This window comes from Protobothrops mucrosquamatus, unplaced genomic scaffold, assembly GCF_001527695.2.
Source record: "Protobothrops mucrosquamatus isolate PMUCROS unplaced genomic scaffold, P.Mucros_1.0 scaffold1010, whole genome shotgun sequence".
Classification (NCBI taxonomy): Eukaryota; Metazoa; Chordata; class Lepidosauria; order Squamata; family Viperidae; genus Protobothrops; species Protobothrops mucrosquamatus.
Window position 1 is genome coordinate 63,003 of NW_015387246.1, and position 18,604 is coordinate 81,606.

The 18,604-nt window shown below is 37.6% G+C and overlaps 1 protein-coding gene across 1 annotated transcript; it reads left to right on the forward strand.

Moving 5' to 3' along the window:
• Positions 1-218: 218 nt before the first annotated feature.
• TSNAX (translin associated factor X) lies at positions 219-17,710 on the forward strand. Its single transcript, XM_015819885.1, has 6 exons — positions 219-378; positions 2,993-3,091; positions 3,587-3,701; positions 4,439-4,569; positions 13,138-13,262; positions 16,017-17,710. The coding sequence occupies exons 1-6, from the start codon at positions 363-365 to the stop codon at positions 16,392-16,394; spliced, it is 864 nt and encodes a 287-aa protein (XP_015675371.1). The 5' UTR covers positions 219-362; the 3' UTR covers positions 16,395-17,710.
• The last annotated feature ends 894 nt before the right edge of the window (positions 17,711-18,604 follow it).

Genomic DNA, 18,604 nt, shown 5'->3' on the forward strand with positions numbered 1-18,604 from the left:
CGGATATACCTCACACACTAATGCCTGATTAGAGAAATGAATGGATTCTTCTGCTTGCCAAAATACTTCAGTATGGGTTGATAAGAAGCCTAGTTCCCTTTTCTGCCTTGGCGGAGTGGAGGAATTAATCTCAGCGAGGCTCGATTTAACAAAAATTAAATGTGGCGATCAGGGATCGGATTAGACACCCCAAGAGCGGTGGGAGGGTGGATGGTTGGGGTCCTGACAGGTGCGGAGACCGAACTGGAGCCAGGGAGTAACGGAGAATCTCTGTTGAGCGCGCAACAGCCGTTACGCGTGTCGGTTGCCGAGATCGAGTCTGACAGAAGCGGACTTGCTGTCTCGGGATCAGCGCGGACAAGATGAGCAGCAAAGAAGGTGGCGGTGGGACAAAGGGAGGGCAGAGGCCCTCGCCCGAGGAGCAAAATGCGAGGGCGCGGGGGAAGGCCAGTGGCCCCTTTGCTCACCGGCTGCCTTTCCCAGGCTCTTTATTTAACCGTGGTTCTTCATTTCATGGCTTCGTTTCAAATAATAGAGTAACAGAGTTGGAAGGGAGACCTTTTAGTCCAACCCCAGCGCAAGCAGGAGTCGCTATAACCAGGGGTAGGCAACCTTGGCTCTTTTATGACTCGTGGACTTCAACTCCCAGAATTCCTGAGCCAGCCATGCTGGCTCAGGAATTCTGGGAGTTGTAGTCCACGAGTCATAAAAGAGCCAAGGTTGCCTATCCCTGCCCTATTCCGTTCCGAATAAATGGCCGTCCAATCTCTTCTTAAAAACCTCCAATGGGGGAGCACCCACAACTTCTGGAGGCAAGTCGTTCCACTGGTTAATTGTTCTCACAGTCGGGAAGTTTCTCTTTAGTTCTAGGTTGGATCTTTGATAAGTTTCCGTCCTGCCCTCAGATTAAGGAGAACAGGTTATCCCTCTCTTGTTAATGACAGCCCCTCAAATATTGGGAAACTGCGATCGTTGTCCATTAGGACTCCTAAATTGCAGTTACTGTTGTTGAGCTAAATGCCACCTATGCTATACCTCTGCGGTTAACTTTTCTTGCCTAAGTGTAAAACATTACTTTTCTAGCCACTGAATTGCATTATGTTGGATGGAGCCAAGTGTTCAAGTCTGTCTTTGTGGATCTTGAGCCTATCTTCTAAAGCACGGGTGTCGAACTCGCAATGTTACGTGATGTGTTGTGACATATCGTGACTTTTTCCCCATTGCTGACAATGGGGTCGGTGTGGTTTTGGCGTGATGCATCTTGCCCACAGGCTGGCAGTTCGACACCTCTGTTCTAAAGTGTTGGCTATTCCCCCTAGCTTGGTGTTGTCTGCAAATTTGATGAGTTCCCCTTTTATCCCCTCATCTAACACTGACAGCAGTGTTCCAATATCTAAGGGATTGCCATAAAGAAGAGGGGGTCAACCTATTCTCCAAAGTACCTGAAGGCAGGACAAAAAGCAATGGAGGGAAACTAATCAAGGAGAGAAGCAACCTAGAATTAAGGAGAAATTTTCTGACAGTTAGAACAAATAATCAGTGGAATAAGTTGTGGGTGCTCCAACAATGGAAGTTTTTAAGAAGAGATTGGACAACCATTTGTCCGAAATAGTATAGGGTTTCCTGCTTGAGCAGGGGGTTGGACTAGAAGGAGCTCCAAGGGCCCTTCCAACTCTGTTATTCTGTTATGTTGAAGAGTACTGGGCCTAAGACAGAACCTTGTGATACCCCACTGCATGCTTCCTTCCATATATATGTAGTTCCATTAAGGACTACATGTTGAGGGCAGTTTGCCAGCCAGTTATGAATCCATCTGATGGTGATGCTGTCTATACCACATTTCATATCTTACCAAGAAGTAGGTTATGGTCTACTTTATCAAATGCCTTACTAGAGTCCAAGTATATGATGTCCACAGCATTTTGCTGATCCACTATTGTAGCCACTTTGTCAAAAACTGCAATATGTTTTGTTTGGCAAAGTCTGTTTTTGACAAACCCATGTTGGCGTCTAATAATAGATTTGCTTTCTTCTAGGTGTTTGCAGATCTGTTGTTTGATTACCTATGTTATATGCTTGTATTCGGCCTTAGTTATGTGTTCCGCTTTCCATTTTTTATACTTGTCATTTTTGTCTTTCAGTTTAACATCGCTGCATTTTCTTGCCTTCTGTAATCCTATTCTTGTTCTTCCTAATTTTTGTTCCTTGTATTTAATCCCCAGATGGAATCTAGGGATCAGTAACACAAAAAAAAGCTTGTTGATATTAAAATGAACATAACCAAATTTCCAAGGGTTTTTTTTTGACAGGAAGCTCTTGTGCCTGTAACAAGTATGATGAAGCACTTCATATAATGGAAGAGGCAGAAACCCACCATCTGAAATATCCTATTTAAACCAGGAGTTCACATATCAGAACATAGCATTGTTTTTGTTGCTTCTTATTTACACATGAAGCATAGGGCAAGACTGGGCAATGTGTACTTCCTGAGAAAGCAGATTTTAACAATTCTGTTTTAATGGCCATTTCACTTAGAACGTATAGAAGTAATATCTGGAGAGAAGCACACATTGTCCATGAAAATAGGGAAACATGAAATGCAATTAATATTACATTACTTTTATGCCTGTTCAATCAAATGAATTTAATAAATTTAAAAACTGTTAGCTGACCCTTGAAATAACCAAAATCAGCTGACTCTGTATGTTGCCTCATTCTTTTGAATGATAAGCTATATCTGTTATATATGAAGTGCCATTGCCTTGTTTGACAGTTAGCTCTCGTCTTAAAATACCATGAAATCAAAGTTTCCAGATCAGTAGACTGAATCCAGTTTTCTATACAAAACGGTGAATGGAATTGTGGACAGTTTTCTAGTTTCTCAAATGCCCATGATATCAAGTATACAATTTTCAGCTATGAAAAGTTGTGAACATTTTTTGAGAACTATATTATAATTTGATAACCCTTTTTTCAATCTTAACACAAACAGGTGGCTTCAGAAAAAGGAAACATGACAATTTTCCACATGGTCATAAGGAAGAAAAAGATAGCATTAACTTTTCTTCATCTATAATGTCATCCTTCAAGAGTAAGTAATTTTAGAGACCTGAATTGTGGTTCATATAGTTGTATATGAAGTAATGATATACATGATTTCCCCATGCAATTCCTCTTAATCTATGATAGAACAATTCTGCACCATTTCTATAACAGAGTATTGTGTTTGCAGACATGGTTCCAGATGGTTTCTGTATTGACTGCTTCCTATTGTAAGTGATTACTTCCATAAAAATGGAGAATTGCACTACTTTTTCCTTTGATATGTGTGAATTGGATATGATTCTTTAAAGGTTTGGGTCAGAATTTTTGCAAAATGAAGTTTATTAAACTATTTAGCAAACTATTAACATTCTAAACAGTTAAGCTATATTTAAATAAAGATTAAAATGTATTTTAGTAGCTTTGTGGGTTTTTCAGAACACATGAAATCTGTTTTTATACATCTGTATGTTTTGTAGAGTTTGCATGCTCATATCTGTATTTCTAATATTGTTTTATTATATTTATCGGCATTCATTTTCAGTGTTTCAGCTGGAACTTGATACAAGACATGATAAATATGAAAGACTTGTGAAACTTAGTCGTGACATAACTATTGAAAGTAAAAGGACCATATTCTTACTTCATAGAATTACCAGGCAGGTATCTATGTTTGTCTTTCACATTTCCTAATATATACCTTTCAAAGGAATCCTGTATAGGTAACATAAAACAAAGAGTTAGGAATGGAGGGAAGAATTTTTTTCTATATATTTTTGGACATACAAGAGGCCAACTTTCTATTCCCTAACTTTATTTTTGGACGAGAGTTTTATCCCTTCCCTAACAGTGGTCAGTATTATACTAAACATACTAATGGATTTTCCCCCCTACAAATTAAAATTTATGCAAACCTTAGAATTCCCACATCATTTCATTCTTGATATGAATGGTGCTCTTAGGATATGTTAGGGTTGATATGTTTTTAGAAAAAAAGGGGATACGTTAATTCTCTTTCCATTATTATAAATTACATGAGCTTTGATATAGATTACAACTATTTTCAAGAGAATGCTATTTTTATTTTCAAAATCGTATATATAATATTTAGAAGCAGTTTTTATTCACTGAATTACTGTGGCAGTAATAGAAAATAGTACCTCAAATTTATACTGTAAAGGGTAACTTACTCTGTGTTGATCCCAAGCGTGTTTGCCAAGTGATCTAGCACTTCATTAGCAAAACATGGTTTATATATAGACAGATGTCTGGGGCTTATAATATTGTTTGAAAAGGATAAATAAAAATGATCTGTGTATAGCATATAACATTAGCTTCTTTGCTGATGTTTTAACAATAGTCACTTTTTAAATTTGATTGTATTCTGTGATCACAGTGCTTCCAATGTAGAAGAAATACTAGCAGAATCTGAAGTCAAATTAGATCTTGTGAGACAGAAGATAAAACAAGTAGCACAAGAATTGATGGGAGAGGATATGCATCAATACCATAGAGCTATTTCTCCAGGTATGTGTGAAAAATAAAAAAAGCAAACAAAACTTGCAAAAAGGATAATTCTAGATATTTTATCAGTCTTGATTTTATTACACTGGGCAACATATTGATGACACCTTTTGATTCTGTCAATATTTGTTTTGATTCCATTAAGATATTTGGATATAGGAATTTATAACATTGAATTAGGGAAAGACTTTGCATTGTACAGAAATCAGTTGCAATTGTTCTGGGCTATCTAGAGGGTTAAATGTTAATTTCTGTCGTACTTATTTCTACTATAAGAATTCTACTATAAAATTCTACTTATGTTATATAATCAAAGATGCAACCCCCCAAAAAATATTTACTTAATTATTTAAAAGAAGTATATGACTGCCCATCTTGAAAATCATAACTCTGGGCAACTCACAACAACAATAAAAACTACAACAATAATTAATAAAACAAACCAAAGGTAATAAATCAGTCATCTGATCTACAATCTTTAGTCCAACAAACAATGAAATCCTTGGGCTCTATCTTAGTGCCTGGAGAGAAAACTAACTCTTTATGGCTTTTTGGAAGCTAAATGTGTGGGAGCCTGGGTTCTAATTCAAAAAAAGTTGGTCAAATTTTAATGAAGTATTAGGACTGCAACTTTTATACTTGGTGGAAAATGGTATGGTCAGGTATTGTCAATATATAGCTTCTCATACTACCCCTTACTAATTTAATGATTCTCTTAAATGTTAGCACTTTATAATGAAATTCTACAACATTCAATTAGCTCAAATGTTTTGTAGGTCTGGATGAACAGTTGTATTAGAACAATCAGGGCTTTTTTTCTCATAGAACGCCCAGAACGGAGTTCCGACACCTTTTTTGGATGGAACCTTGTAGGGTTGGCAAGGCAGGTTGTATGACGTGTGTGAGTTCCGGCACCTTTTTTTTTTTTTTTTTTTTAGGAAAAAAAGCACTGAGAACAATGAATAGACTCAGAATTATGGAAATAATACCTCTGTATCAGTCTCAATAATTCAACACTGAGCAAGATAATGGCAAAAAGGTTTAGAAAAATAAATTGGGAAAACATACTAATTATCCAAACTACCAGAACTAAATGAGTCTGATACTTACTTCCTTTGGAAAGCAATAGAGTGCTTACAACAAATCCAAGGATTTTTAAGCAGGAGTTAAAAAGTCGCATTCTTAGACACTTTTTCAGGCCACAAACCGTCAGTAGAATCATAGAAACTGACAATGATTCAAGAACTGTGGAAGAATTTACTATTTGGTGTTTCATATGTAGCCTGAGCTCCAACATAAGAGGTTTTATCTAAATTGTAATCACAACTATATTAAATAAGTCAGTATTGATGAATGAACCTCCAGATGTTTAGGGACATAATTGATTTCTACTTTAAAGTTTGTAGGTAGAGTGCAGATTGCTGCACTGTTGCATAAATCTCTTTGTGTACACTTATTATTGTGCATCATACAAGATAAGAGGCTCTTACTGAAGATTTGAAGTCTAATAAAACAAGGCTCATGAAAGAAAGGGCACCTGGAGAAACGAGAAATAACATGTCAGATGCCAACTAGAAGTAGCGAAGGAAGACCATAAACAAAAAGAAATAAGTAGATCAATTTTTATGTCTTAATTTTTTTTTTAAAAAAATAAACAGATCGTTAGGGAAAGATTGTTATATGCCAGTGAGATATAAAAGTAAAAACCACAATTCAAAAAATATAGTAGGACTTGGAAGATGAAGCTTCAAAATATTTTAGGATGAAAGAAATAGCTGCTGGCTTTTTCCTTTGTTTCTGCATGTGTTTCTAATTTCAGGTCATCAGTGATCTATATTGTGCTTGGGAATGGAAATGCCCACATTTGGTCTTTCAGTGCTGGTGTTGTGTTTAGTTCCTCAGGGTCTGAATTGTTAGGTTCATTACCTTGATCCTCTTTTGAGAAAGACCGTGTGTCGTGGTGGTGCTCTGATTGCTTTCAGACATTTTAATTGCTTAGAAAAGACAAAGAGAATATTGAGAATCATATTAGTAGACAAGGATAAAGATCTCATTGTGATCTGATAGTAACATCCAAAGATTAGTCTTCCACAATGTTTGGGGAGAAAAAGGCCAGAGTCTGCCCTTAAGTTAAATAACAAGTATTAAAGAGATACTGTACAGACCTCTTTTGGTTTAAGCATTTATTTGTTTTAATATTGCAATAAGATTGTGGTTTAATACTTAGTTGCTGTGAATTGGGCTTGACTGCTGGTTCCTGTATGGACTGTTGTTCACCGTTTTCTCATCTTTATGGTCATTGTTTTCTCATCTTTAGCCAGTATTTTTAAATACTTAGTTTTATTTCTTCCATCTCCAATAGGTCATTTGCAAAAATCTTCTACTGCAAATGATCACTAGATAACAGCAAAGAATAATAATTTTTGTGTGTTACCCAATGGTTGACTGGATGTTTGTAACCTATGTATGGCAGCCCAGTCCTGTTGCTTTTACATTTTTACATTTTCTAGAATGTTTTTCACTGGAGGCAGCAATGTAATATTTCAAATAGGTTTTTGACATTGTTCTTTCAAATGGTTCAAGGAGCAGAGTAGTCAAACTATACATGTTATTGTTGAAATTATTTTGAGGGCCATCTGAAGCAATAAAAAGATTCTATTTTATACTGTTCACAAGCAAGAGATTTGCTTTTTGGAAAATATGCACTTAAAGGTTTGACTTCAGAGGTTTTAGCACTAAGTTTTAATGAATAGCATTTGAACTTTTAATGGTCAGCAATTACAATAAGATCATATTGTACTTCAGAAATTTTGTATAGTATGGTATCCGTTTTATGGTATAGCATTCAAACTTTACATAATCAAAAAGAAATTGTAGGATTTTGGTGACATGCTGAGAAAAAGTAACTGAAGATCTTACTCTGTTCATCCTAACTAAATTGGTTGTATTGTTTTATTTTATTTAGATTTTATCAAAAATGGTGTAGCAATAAAGACTAAAGAATGGAATAATTTTTTTAATGTAGTTACAGTAGTAACTGTAACAAAAAAATCTAACAAGGCTACACAAAGGTTGAGTGTAATAATCATATCTATAAATAGACGTGCCATAGATACGATTCCTGGGAATATTGTTTGGCGTTGGTTGTTACAAAATGCTTTTTTTGGTGTTACTCCAAGCCACTGTTCTTTGACTTAAAGATAAAATAATTCTGGCAAAGCACTAAAGAAGTTCCACTTTTTCCCTCATTAAGAGTAGTGCTAATGGCATTCAGAACATTTCCCCTAAGGATACTCATATGAGCTCAAATGCTGAGTATGGTACTAATAATTGAACAATAACAAAAATGATGACTGTTCTCTACACATTTCTTAAAGTACAGATTGTCCCAAGGGATAATTAAACAAGCAAACAAAGATACACTGAAATAACTAGTTAAAAAACAAAGGCAGACCAACTTTTGCACATTGTTATTGTTATCTTTTTGTGGTTACTTTTGAAGTAGGTTTGCAATAAAAAAATCTGTCTTTCCTACTCTGTAAAGGATACATATCCTTTGGAATATATGAACAATTCGCCTTTAAAACTGAAATAGTAGTAGGCAAATGCAAGACTTATTTTGCACAGTACTTGCTTTTGTTATTCTAATAGTGTTACACTGGTTGAAAAGTTAATTTTATGTAATAAAGGGAATTCCCATATAATTCAATTTAGTGCCTTACATTAAAATAAGATTCTTCCTTAATATAAATGTACTCATATCTTGAAACATATGTGAATAAAGTATGACAGTGGTGGCGAACCTATGGCATGGGTGCCAGAGGCGGCACTCAGAGCCCTCTCTGTGGGCATGCGCGCCGTCGCCCCAGTCCTAGGCCTTCAGCTGGGTTTTATAAAACCTTTTCGCTTTAGGCCTCCGCCGCCATGTGCAAAAAAAAAAAAAAAGGTTCAATCAGTCAATTTCAACTTCTTGTGGGAAAAAAAAAGAACTTGCAAAGTTGGAATTGATTGATTGAACTTTTTAGTCCCCCCCCCAGTCTGCCGTTACCACGGCAGCCATGCCCACCCAATGGGCCACGCCCACCCAATGGGCCACACCCACCTGGTACTTGACGATGCATAAGTGGGTTTTGGGTTGCAGTTTGGGCACTCAGTCTCTAAAATGTTCGCCATCACTGAAGTATGATGATAACTACTTATCACCTTACTACTTTGCATATTCTGTGCTTGTTTAGTTGGAGGTAAATACTGCCAATTTCAATAAAACTTCTATTTTGCAGTAAGTACGCATATGATTTTACCTATATAGCCTTATATGTCTTCCATAATCCATAAAGCACTATTATTATGCACTACAAAGTATAAGAACAACATAATGTAAAATTTGATAAAGGAAGAATAGCAGAGGGAAATTCCCAATATAATTGAGCAGGAAATTGGTTTGTGTTTGAATTAGAAAAGATGGAATGGAATAAAAATGGAATTTTATCAAGGTTTCATGAAAAGCTGTCACACAGGTGCTTTGGTAAATGACTCACAGGAGCAGAAAAGGAGAAAGAGCAGAAGACCTTTGAAAAGTCTGTTGTGGAGCTGAATAAGTACAGATCTAGGCAAGGATATATTATGATAGAAAAGAAAAAAATGGGTGACTTCTGAAAGTAAACATTGTTATATCATGAAGAGGTTTATGGAAGGGTACTATTTGACAGGAGAATGAGAAATAGCCCAGATTGGGTTAAGATCAGAGAATACAGAAGAAATTCATTCTTTGAATTATGTGCAATTATAATCTTTTGAGGATTTTGTGGTGGCTGTGACAAACATGGCAGGTGAGTCTGGGTCTTTTTTAAACAAAACAAAACATGATACAAGTTGCTCACATTAAGAAATGCTCTCTCTCCTAATCCAGAGCAGAGCGACTATTAAGGGATGGGGGAAAAAATCCAGAAGTCTGCTTTCCGTGCCCTGTTCTTTTCAATCCAGCATGATATTGGAAATTGTGTAATCTGGATCAAGGCTGCCTCTGAGTCCATCCTTAGGAGAACTCCCTGAAAACTAAACAGAACAGAATCAAATCTATTGGGGCAGGGGGGAAGTTGGCAAAAGAAAATTGAATATAAAAAGGAGCTGAATCTCACTACGGGTTAAAGAGCAAAACATTCCAGAAAATAATGGTGGAGCCCTACAAGAGACACAATTAGGCAACAGATTGGAATGTTGCCAGCAGCTCCATTCTAAGCTCTCCTTCCCCTAGTCATGTGAGCAGAAGACCCTACTGCAGGGGTCTTGTGCACACATATCAAACACAAAGTTGTAAGACAGTGGTTCTCAACCTGTGGGTCGGGACCCCATTTGGGGTCGATCGACCATTTCATGGGGGTCGCCAAGCAAGGCTGTCCGCCATTTTTTTTGTCCACCATTTTTCCCCCTTTTTTTGGCGGGTGCTTTACCTCCCTTGGGCTGGGCCAGCTGGTGGTCGGCCTGCTTCGTCTCTGCCGCTTGCCAGCTACGCCTCGGCCGGCGCAGGGGGCAGAACCACGCATGCGCGGCGCTCCCGGACAGGGAAAGTCCTCGACTTACGACCAGTTGGGTAGTCCTCGACTTACGACCTGTTTAGTCCTCGACTTACGACCGGTTGGGGTCGCGGCATTAAAAAGGTTGAGAACCACTGATGTAAGAGGAACGAAATATAAATGCTTCCTACCACGACTTCTCTAGCGGCATTGGAAAGAATTCTAGAATCATATTCTGCATGCTTTCCCTATTTGTTTATATGTTAATCTTACATTTTAAAAGAGAGATGAGAGAGAAAAGGGAGAAAAAGTTGGGCAGTATAAAAGGAACATATATTGATTCGATGTATCTTAAAGGATCGCCATTCTAAATCCTCATCGTACAAAAGCTGCCTTGCAAACTACTCACTTCCCAGCAGTGAGATTTCCAAGTAATTTTTTTTCTTGGAAACAACCCAAAACTAAAAGCAGGAAGATGTTGTTGGATGATATAGTGAAGTGGGATAGAGATTTTTTTTTTCCACCTTGGGAATTATTTGTGAAAATAACGGATGTCCTTCCATTAAAACTACAATATATTTAAACATCCTTTTACCTGCTTAGCAAAACCACCTTTTGTCAAGCTCTTGGGTCATTTTAAATGTTAATTCCAAGCTGCTTTTTGTGGAGAGCTTCTGAAAGGCACGTATTTAATGTCAAAACATTTATTGTAAGAAAGAGGATGCTGTTAAAACAAATCTCAGTGTAATCTAGGACTAATGTGTGTAGAATATGGACCATCTATTTTTCTTCAACTTGTAATTTCATGCAACATCGCTATTCATGAGCTGCCCTGGTTTCCAATAAATGTACATAGTGCAAGGTGTCTATGTATCTTTAACGTTATGCGAGGCCTAGGACTCGCTCTCAAGAATATTGGCTTTTCTCACACCTTCCCAGAAGGAACGCACATTCCCTCATTTAAACACTGGTGTCTTATGGGGCCTGGAGGCCTTTTCAGTGGCTGCTCCTGTGCTCTGAAACAGTCCCCCCTCCTCCCACACGATGTATAACTGACCCCAACCTTGCTGGCCCTTAAAAAGTGTTTTCCTCAGACATTGGGGTCTAATTGAGTAGAGTCCCCTTTCATCCTTCTCCTCCTCTTTTATTACTTCAGGTATCAAGGGAGATACAAAGTTTTGGTTCTTGCACTTCTTGTGGCCTCAGCCATTGCTATTTGATGCCACTATATGCTGTGGATTGTTTTAAATTATTCTCTTCAATTTGTCATTTTATATACTGGGCTATTGTTTTAATGATGTATGTTTAGTTTTTTTGGGTTAATATTTATTTTTATTGTATACTGGCAGAGTCACATTATTTGATTTTGGTGGATATATAAATGCTTGAAACAAACAAGAAACACATCCTGCTTTTCTATTTTTAATTCAGTGCGGTCATGACTTACATATTATCTAACGAATCCCTCACAATTTAAATTGTGTCTTATGTACAGATTATAGAAAAATGGTGGGGCAACTATCAATGAGCAGCTATCTATAGAATATCAAGATTCAGATAATTAAAATGTATATTTATAAAAACAAACAGAATAACCTGAATTTTGTTATATATTTTTTAAGTTTCTAAGAATTGAAGACCAGCATTTAATTTTTTTCAAGAACTGAAAATACATGCAGTGATTTATGTTGACCATTTTTTCCATACGTTAATTCTCCCCTTAATCTCATGTTCTCTATGGTTGACAATCTTTCAGTCATGCTGATTTTATTCCCAAGATATTTTACTATATTAGCTTGGGCAGAGAGAAACATACATTTGGATAGTATGCTTTTCCAAGAATCACTGCAGTAAAGGCTAATTTTATAAAATACTAATTATATATTTTTTAAAATACTTGGGAGTGCAGTTAATAAGTAGCTGGCTTGATCGCTCAACAGCGAGACACTGGTGAAGCAGGCACAGCAGTGCCTGCATTTTCTGCGTTGCATGAGAAAAGTACATCTTCCTTCCCCTGTCCTTACCACTTTCTACAGAGGGACGACCAAGAGCATCCTGTCATACAGCATTACAGTCTGGTTTGGAAGCATCACTGCTTCAGGCAGGAAGGCGGTGCAGAGAGTGATGAGGATGGCTGAAAAGATTATTGGCAGTTTCCTCCCTTTCATCCAGGACATAGCATATAAGTCCGTGGTGGCGAACCTATGGCACGCGTGCCACAGGTGGCACGCAGAGCCCTCTCTGTGGGCACGCGAGCCGTCACCCCAGTCCTAGGCCTTCAGCTGGGTTTTATAAAACCTTTTTGCTTTAGCCCTCTGCCACCGTGTGCAAAAAAAAAAAGTCCAATCAATCAATTTCAACTTCTCGTAGGAAAAAAAAAGTTCACACAAAGTTGGAATTGATTGAACTTTTTAGTCCCACCCAGTCTGCCGTTACCACCACAGCCACGCCCACCCAATGGGCCACGCCCACCCAATGGGCCACGCCCACCCGGCACCCGACGATACATAAGTGGGTTTTGGGTTGCAGTTTGGGCACTCGGTCTCTAAAAGGTTTGCCATCACTGATATAAGTGTTGCTTGAGCAGGGTCCGCAAGATTGTCTGGGACACTAACACATCCTCTTCATGATCTGTTTTCCTTGTTACCGTCTGGGAGGAGGTTCCAAAGCATCCTCTTTCCGTTATGTATTCAAGATGGACAGTGATTAATATTTATGTTATTTATATGTAAGAGTGTAGGTTTATACATATGTTGTATATAGCATGTTTAAATGTGTATTATGTATGTGTACACTTTGACAGCAAGCAACTAAATTTCAATGTGCCCACAATAAAAATGATAATAAAGGTTATCTAATCTAAATCTAATCTAATCTAATCATTGCAACTAAAATTGTCATATACATACTCTAAAAGAGTCTCCAATACATAACTTAAAAAAGTCTGCGTCAATCAAAAAGTGAATAAAAACTGACATCCCTACAATATCATTTAAACTCTTTTATTGTGAATCCCTACAGTATAATAATATATTTTACATTTTTCCATGTCAACCAGGTCTTCAAGAGTACGTGGAAGCGGTTTCATTTCAGTATTTTATCAAAACCCGGTCATTAATTAGCTTAGAAGATATCAATAGACAACTGATATTTAAAGAAGTTAATAAGGAGGAAGAAAGGAAGGTACTATAATCTTGTCTATACAATTTTCACAATTCGTTAATCATTTCTAAATGGATATTATAAAGAATTGGTATAGAAGATGGACAATAAGCTAATATTTGATCATGAAAAATCTCCATGTGTTCCTACTTCCTGCAAGTTTTTCTTCTTCTGTCTCCCTTTTTCACAGGCGGTTTGAAAAGCCTTACTTTTTTCTTTTGGGGTCAGGGAAAAACTGAAGTTTGCATTTCTGTTATCAAAATCTTTTTGTTTTTGTCACTATTATTTCTAGCATAATCTTGGGCTGTTTTCCATTAAAATTACTACTGAGGCATAAAAGAATAGCAGCATTGGGAATATGTTAGGAGCGTACAGCTGATATTGTGGTCCTGTGACAGCTAGAATGAAGAAAAGAAAGGTTTCTTTAGGGTAAATGTCTATAGTAGTGGAAGTCTGAATTTCCTTTTTTCAATTTCTTTTTTTTTTCCTCTGAAGGTTGGAATTATTTTTCCACTTACAAAATTGGCTTTAAAAAAAGCTTATAAGGCAGGGGTGTCAAACTCAATTTCATTGAGGGCCGCATCAGTATTGCGGTTGCCCTTGGGGGGCCGGGTGGGTGTGGCCAGGGTGGGTGCAGCTTACTGGGTGGGTGTGGATGGAGTGGGTGTGGCCTACTGGGTGGGCGTGGCGAGCTCTACATCATTCGTGTCAAGGGTGCCTGTGGGGGCCTGGGCAGAAGTGGAACAGATTTGAGGGTCTCTGGCAGAAAGGGGTGGGACCAGGGCAAGCCGAATATGTGAAGAAGGCAAGGGCCATTTGCTGGCCACTTCCAGGCGATGGTGCATTTCTTCATTCCTCACAAAGGGTGACACCTCCCAGCATGCACCCAGGAGGTGGGGCCGACACGGCAGGGGCTGGTTTCTCGCTGTTTCCACACGGCCTTGTGGAGCTATGACTGAATGCATTTCAGCATAGATGGCCACCACAAAATTGTACATTGGCTCCTGGCAGGCCTGGGCCAGGGCCAAGGCAACGGGGGCTATTCCCTCACTGGGATGGCTTCGCAGGCCACATGAAACCACTTCGTGGGCCCCATCCGGCCCCCGGGCCTTGTGTTTGACATGTCTGTTATAAGGCTATACTAGGGATACTATATCTGGACTTCAAAATTATAGGCAGTTCTAATTCTTGTCTGCCATCCCATTGTACTCTGGCTTCCCTCATCATCCCTTATATCAGGGGTGTCAAACTGGCGGCCCGTGGGCCGGACACGTCACGCGCAGGCCATGCCCATCCCAGCTCCACAAAGGCAAAAAGTCACAATACATCACATGACGCTATCGAGTTTGACACCTGTGCCTTATATGGAGTCTCTAGATTGCCATAGCTCCAGGCATTCTACTAAGCAGCAGCCATGGAATATTAGGCTAGCCAGCAGCTGCTTGTCCTTTTCTCTGCCCAAAATGAGTACCATCCTTCCATCGCTTGTAGAGCTTGGCAGAAGGAGTGCTTAGCTTTTCATTTCTGTTCTTAAAGGGTTTTTTGCCCTTCAAATTTGAGATTTCTAGTTAATCTGATCTTGTTGCTTAAAAACTGCATATATCTAATCCAGGGTTTCTCAGTCTTGCCATATAAGCTGTGTTCAACTTCCAGAATTTCCCAGCCAGCCAGCAAATTTCCATTCTTCTTTAGTCTCTTCCTCTATTGGCTCATGTAAACTGCCTCTGTGAAATTGACAAATTGTTGGACTTGCATGTACCTAAGTGTCTGCTAAACCAATCAGTTTCTTGAAATATCACAACCTCTCTCTCAGTTGATCCTTGGATAAAGAGTGCATCCTGAGGATAAATTTTATGTGTATTTGTTGATTATGGAATTATTTTTTTAGTTCAGTTCATTAAGTTGTGAAAACAAACAGCAATATATAGAAGTTTATTACACAGTGATGATGATAAATATATAGTAGTGGCAAAATATTTATTGTTTTCAAAATAGAAATAATGCAAAAATAGAAATAGAAAATATACCTACAGATACATATGCATTTTCTCTTGCTAGCTGAAATGAAGAATCTTCCATCAAGAAAGTCATCCATAGGAATAGGAATAGGAATAGGAATAGGAATAGGAATAGAATAGAATAGAATAGAATAGAATAGAATAGAATAGAATAGAATAGAATAGAATAGAATAGAATAGAATCTGGAAGGGACCTTGGACCTTCTAGTCCAGCCCCCTGCTCAAGCAGGAGAACCTATATAGCAATTAACTGCCTAGCCTCTTCCTAAAAATCTCCAGTGATGGAACGTCCACAATTTCTGGAGGCAAGCAGTTCTACTGGTTGATAGTCCTCACTGTCAGGAAGTTTTTCCTTAGTTCTAGGTTGCTTCTCTCTTTGATCAGTTTCCAACCATTGTTACTTGTTCTGCCCTCTGGTGCTTTGGAGAATAATGTGACCCCCCTCTTCTTTGTGGCAGCCCCTCAAATACTGGAATACTGCTATCATGTTGCCTCTGTTTCTTCTTTTTTTTTTAGACTAGCCAAATCCAAGTCCTGTAGCTGTTCTTCATATGTTTTAGTCTCCAGGCCTTTGATCATTTTAGTTGCTCTTCTCTGAACTTTTTTCAAGGTCTCAACATCTTTTTTGTAGTATGGTGACCAGAATTGGTTGCAGTATTCCAGGTGTGGTCTTACAAGGGTTTTATAAAGCGGTACTAATTTACAAATTGAAATTTCTCTCTGTAACAACCTGTTTTGTATTATGTTGTATTACTAGCCATCTTCGGATTCTCCTAATAATCAAAACGACACCTGGAACATAAAAGTGACACCTGTGGATTATCTTCTGGGAGTGGCTGATCTAACTGGAGAATTGATGCGGATGTGTATTAATAGTGTTGGGAATGGTGATATAGATACACCATTTGAGCTGAGCCAGTTCCTGTGTCAGATTTATGATGGCTTTTCTTACATTGGTAACACTGGACCGTATGAAGTTTCTAAGAAGCTCTATACTTTGAAGCAGAGCTTAGCTAAAGTGGAGAATGCCTGTTATACACTGAAAGTCAGGGGTTCTGAGATACCAAAGCATATGTTAGCTGATTTGTTTTCCAGTAAAACAGAAATAATTGACCAAGAGGATGGGCTTTCCTAACCATACTAGGAACCTCACAACACACAAGATCAAGAACTACAGGATCGGAGCAAAGCCAATCAGAAATCTTAGCCATAATTCGTGTTTTATGAATAGCTGACATAGAATATGTTGTATTCCAAAACTGTTATTGTGTAATGATTTAACATGCCCACCAAGCTTATTGCCCAGTGAAAATATTGATTTTATACAAGGACCACTTGTTATGTTCTCTACTTTAGTATTGTGGGCATACTGCAGGTTACCTTAAACCAGGTATCAGTGAAGGACCATAGTTCATAATATACATGCAATATGATAACTGTTTGCTTTGTTTTGTTGTTGCTTTTATCTAAATGGTTAAAGTATTTGACTGTTCAGAATGTTCTGGTGTTAAAATTTACATGTTGATTTTTAAATAACCGAAGAGAAAGTTAATTGAATAGAAAAGAACCTAGGAAAAGCTAACAAGTTTAGCTTACATTATTATTTGGGTACTTTCAGAGTATATCTTTCTGTGTATCTTAATGATGACTTGTTATAGAAGGTTAATACTAACACCTTGTAAATTAAGCCAGACAAAAGCAAAAATCTTGTAAAGAGTCTTAGCATAAATAAAATCAGTACATATACCCAGTTAAAAATATATTCTACGGAAGGATTTGGAAGCGAATGCTTGAGAAAGTAAATAAGAAAAATATTTGAAATATGTTTTAAAACTGAAGTTGACAGAATTTGTAATTATGTATCTATCCTATGTGTGTTCTTTAAAGGATTATGATATTGTTTTGTGTTTTTACTTAATATCTTGCTTCAATTCTTGATTAGCGACTCCAACGTAGACTTTAACTTCCTTTCTGTGAACAGAATAGAATTAAATTTATAGAACAGGCTTTCCTGCTTCCCTTTTCTCTGTGTAGTGCTGAATCTCTTGTAAATCTGTTCCTGAGAACAGGGAACTCTTGAGCATGGTGTGGAATAAATTATAAAAGGCCTGGTTAGTAGTAATTCCATGTACGAACGAAAGAATTCAGGATTCAAGTCATTGTGTTCTTGGGGAAATGTAAAATGTAAAAGTAGGTGAGAATCCAGGCTCTCCACTATACACAAAACACACTGAATTTCCTACCACAGCTCTTCCATGTTTTTATATTGTTGATATTTAGCATGGTCTATTTTCAGATACATGATATAGTACAGCAGTATTTTGCCCCCTTTTTAAGAATCGTCAGATCTCTCATGTGATAAAAAATTAGAAAGCAGCGTTTTCCTCCCATTATAAGGCTTAATGATGTTTCAATATTTTTATACAATAAACAAAGGAATCTTGTAAAAGTATTAATTGTTTGGCATTTGTTTTTCTGACAAGACATTTTTTTTTCTTTTCATACTTTAATGAAAGGAAACCCTTTCTTCCCTGACGCTTTCCAGTTTGCCACCTAGTAAATTTGCCATGTAATTAATCTTTTTTTGCAAAAATAAAGTAAAATTTCTAATTGTAATGTTGCTCAAAATGCTCATAACTTTGGGTTGGCTTGCCATTCAAGATAAAAGAGGTATTGGCAGTTCGTTGCTTGTTCTGTTTCCAATACATTATTTGTGGAGAGATCAAAAGAAAAACTTTTGTTTGATTTTTGATGGGTCAGAGGGGCCCATGGTTCCTCCTTTAGCACTTACAAGATTCCCTGCTGATTTTTTTTACCCCATCCCCAAGGGGATGGTGGCAGTGGCATGTTGCAAACAAAATGCCAAAATTTAGTATCTTTACAGAAATGCCTCCGTATGGCCTCTCAGAGATCCCATAAGCAATATTAGAAATGAAAATGGTGAGTAGCTGCAGTCAGGTACTTTGTTTTGAAATCTGCCATCTACCAGAAAAAAGACAACAGTATGCTGTGGAGAAAAATGCTATTTGGGTGTCTAGAGGGGGTAATGATCAGTTGTTTTCTAGATCTTTTTTTCTAGAAAATGTGTTTTGAATCTTGATACATCTACTGTATTCAAACTTCCAAATTGCTCAGCAACTTAAAAAGTTGTCCTAGTCTTGTATTAGGTTATCTGAAATACATTTACCTAGGCAGTAGTTAGTTGTCAATGCATAATTAACCATTGCTTTTCTGAATATGATGTTCTTTAGATGTGTTGGATTAAAAACTGATCAAACATAGCCAACATGGCTAAAAACATGCTGGATTGATAGATACTGCAGTGTGTGGGAGGCACCAGACTGA

Bases quoted from the DNA above. Each gene is read 5' to 3' on its own strand.
- TSNAX (XM_015819885.1), top strand. The intron at 3,092-3,586 runs GTAAGTAATTTT...ATTCATTTTCAG, and splicing joins TATAATGTCATCCTTCAAGA to TGTTTCAGCTGGAACTTGAT. The intron at 3,702-4,438 runs GCAGGTATCTAT...CTGTGATCACAG, and splicing joins TTACTTCATAGAATTACCAG to TGCTTCCAATGTAGAAGAAA.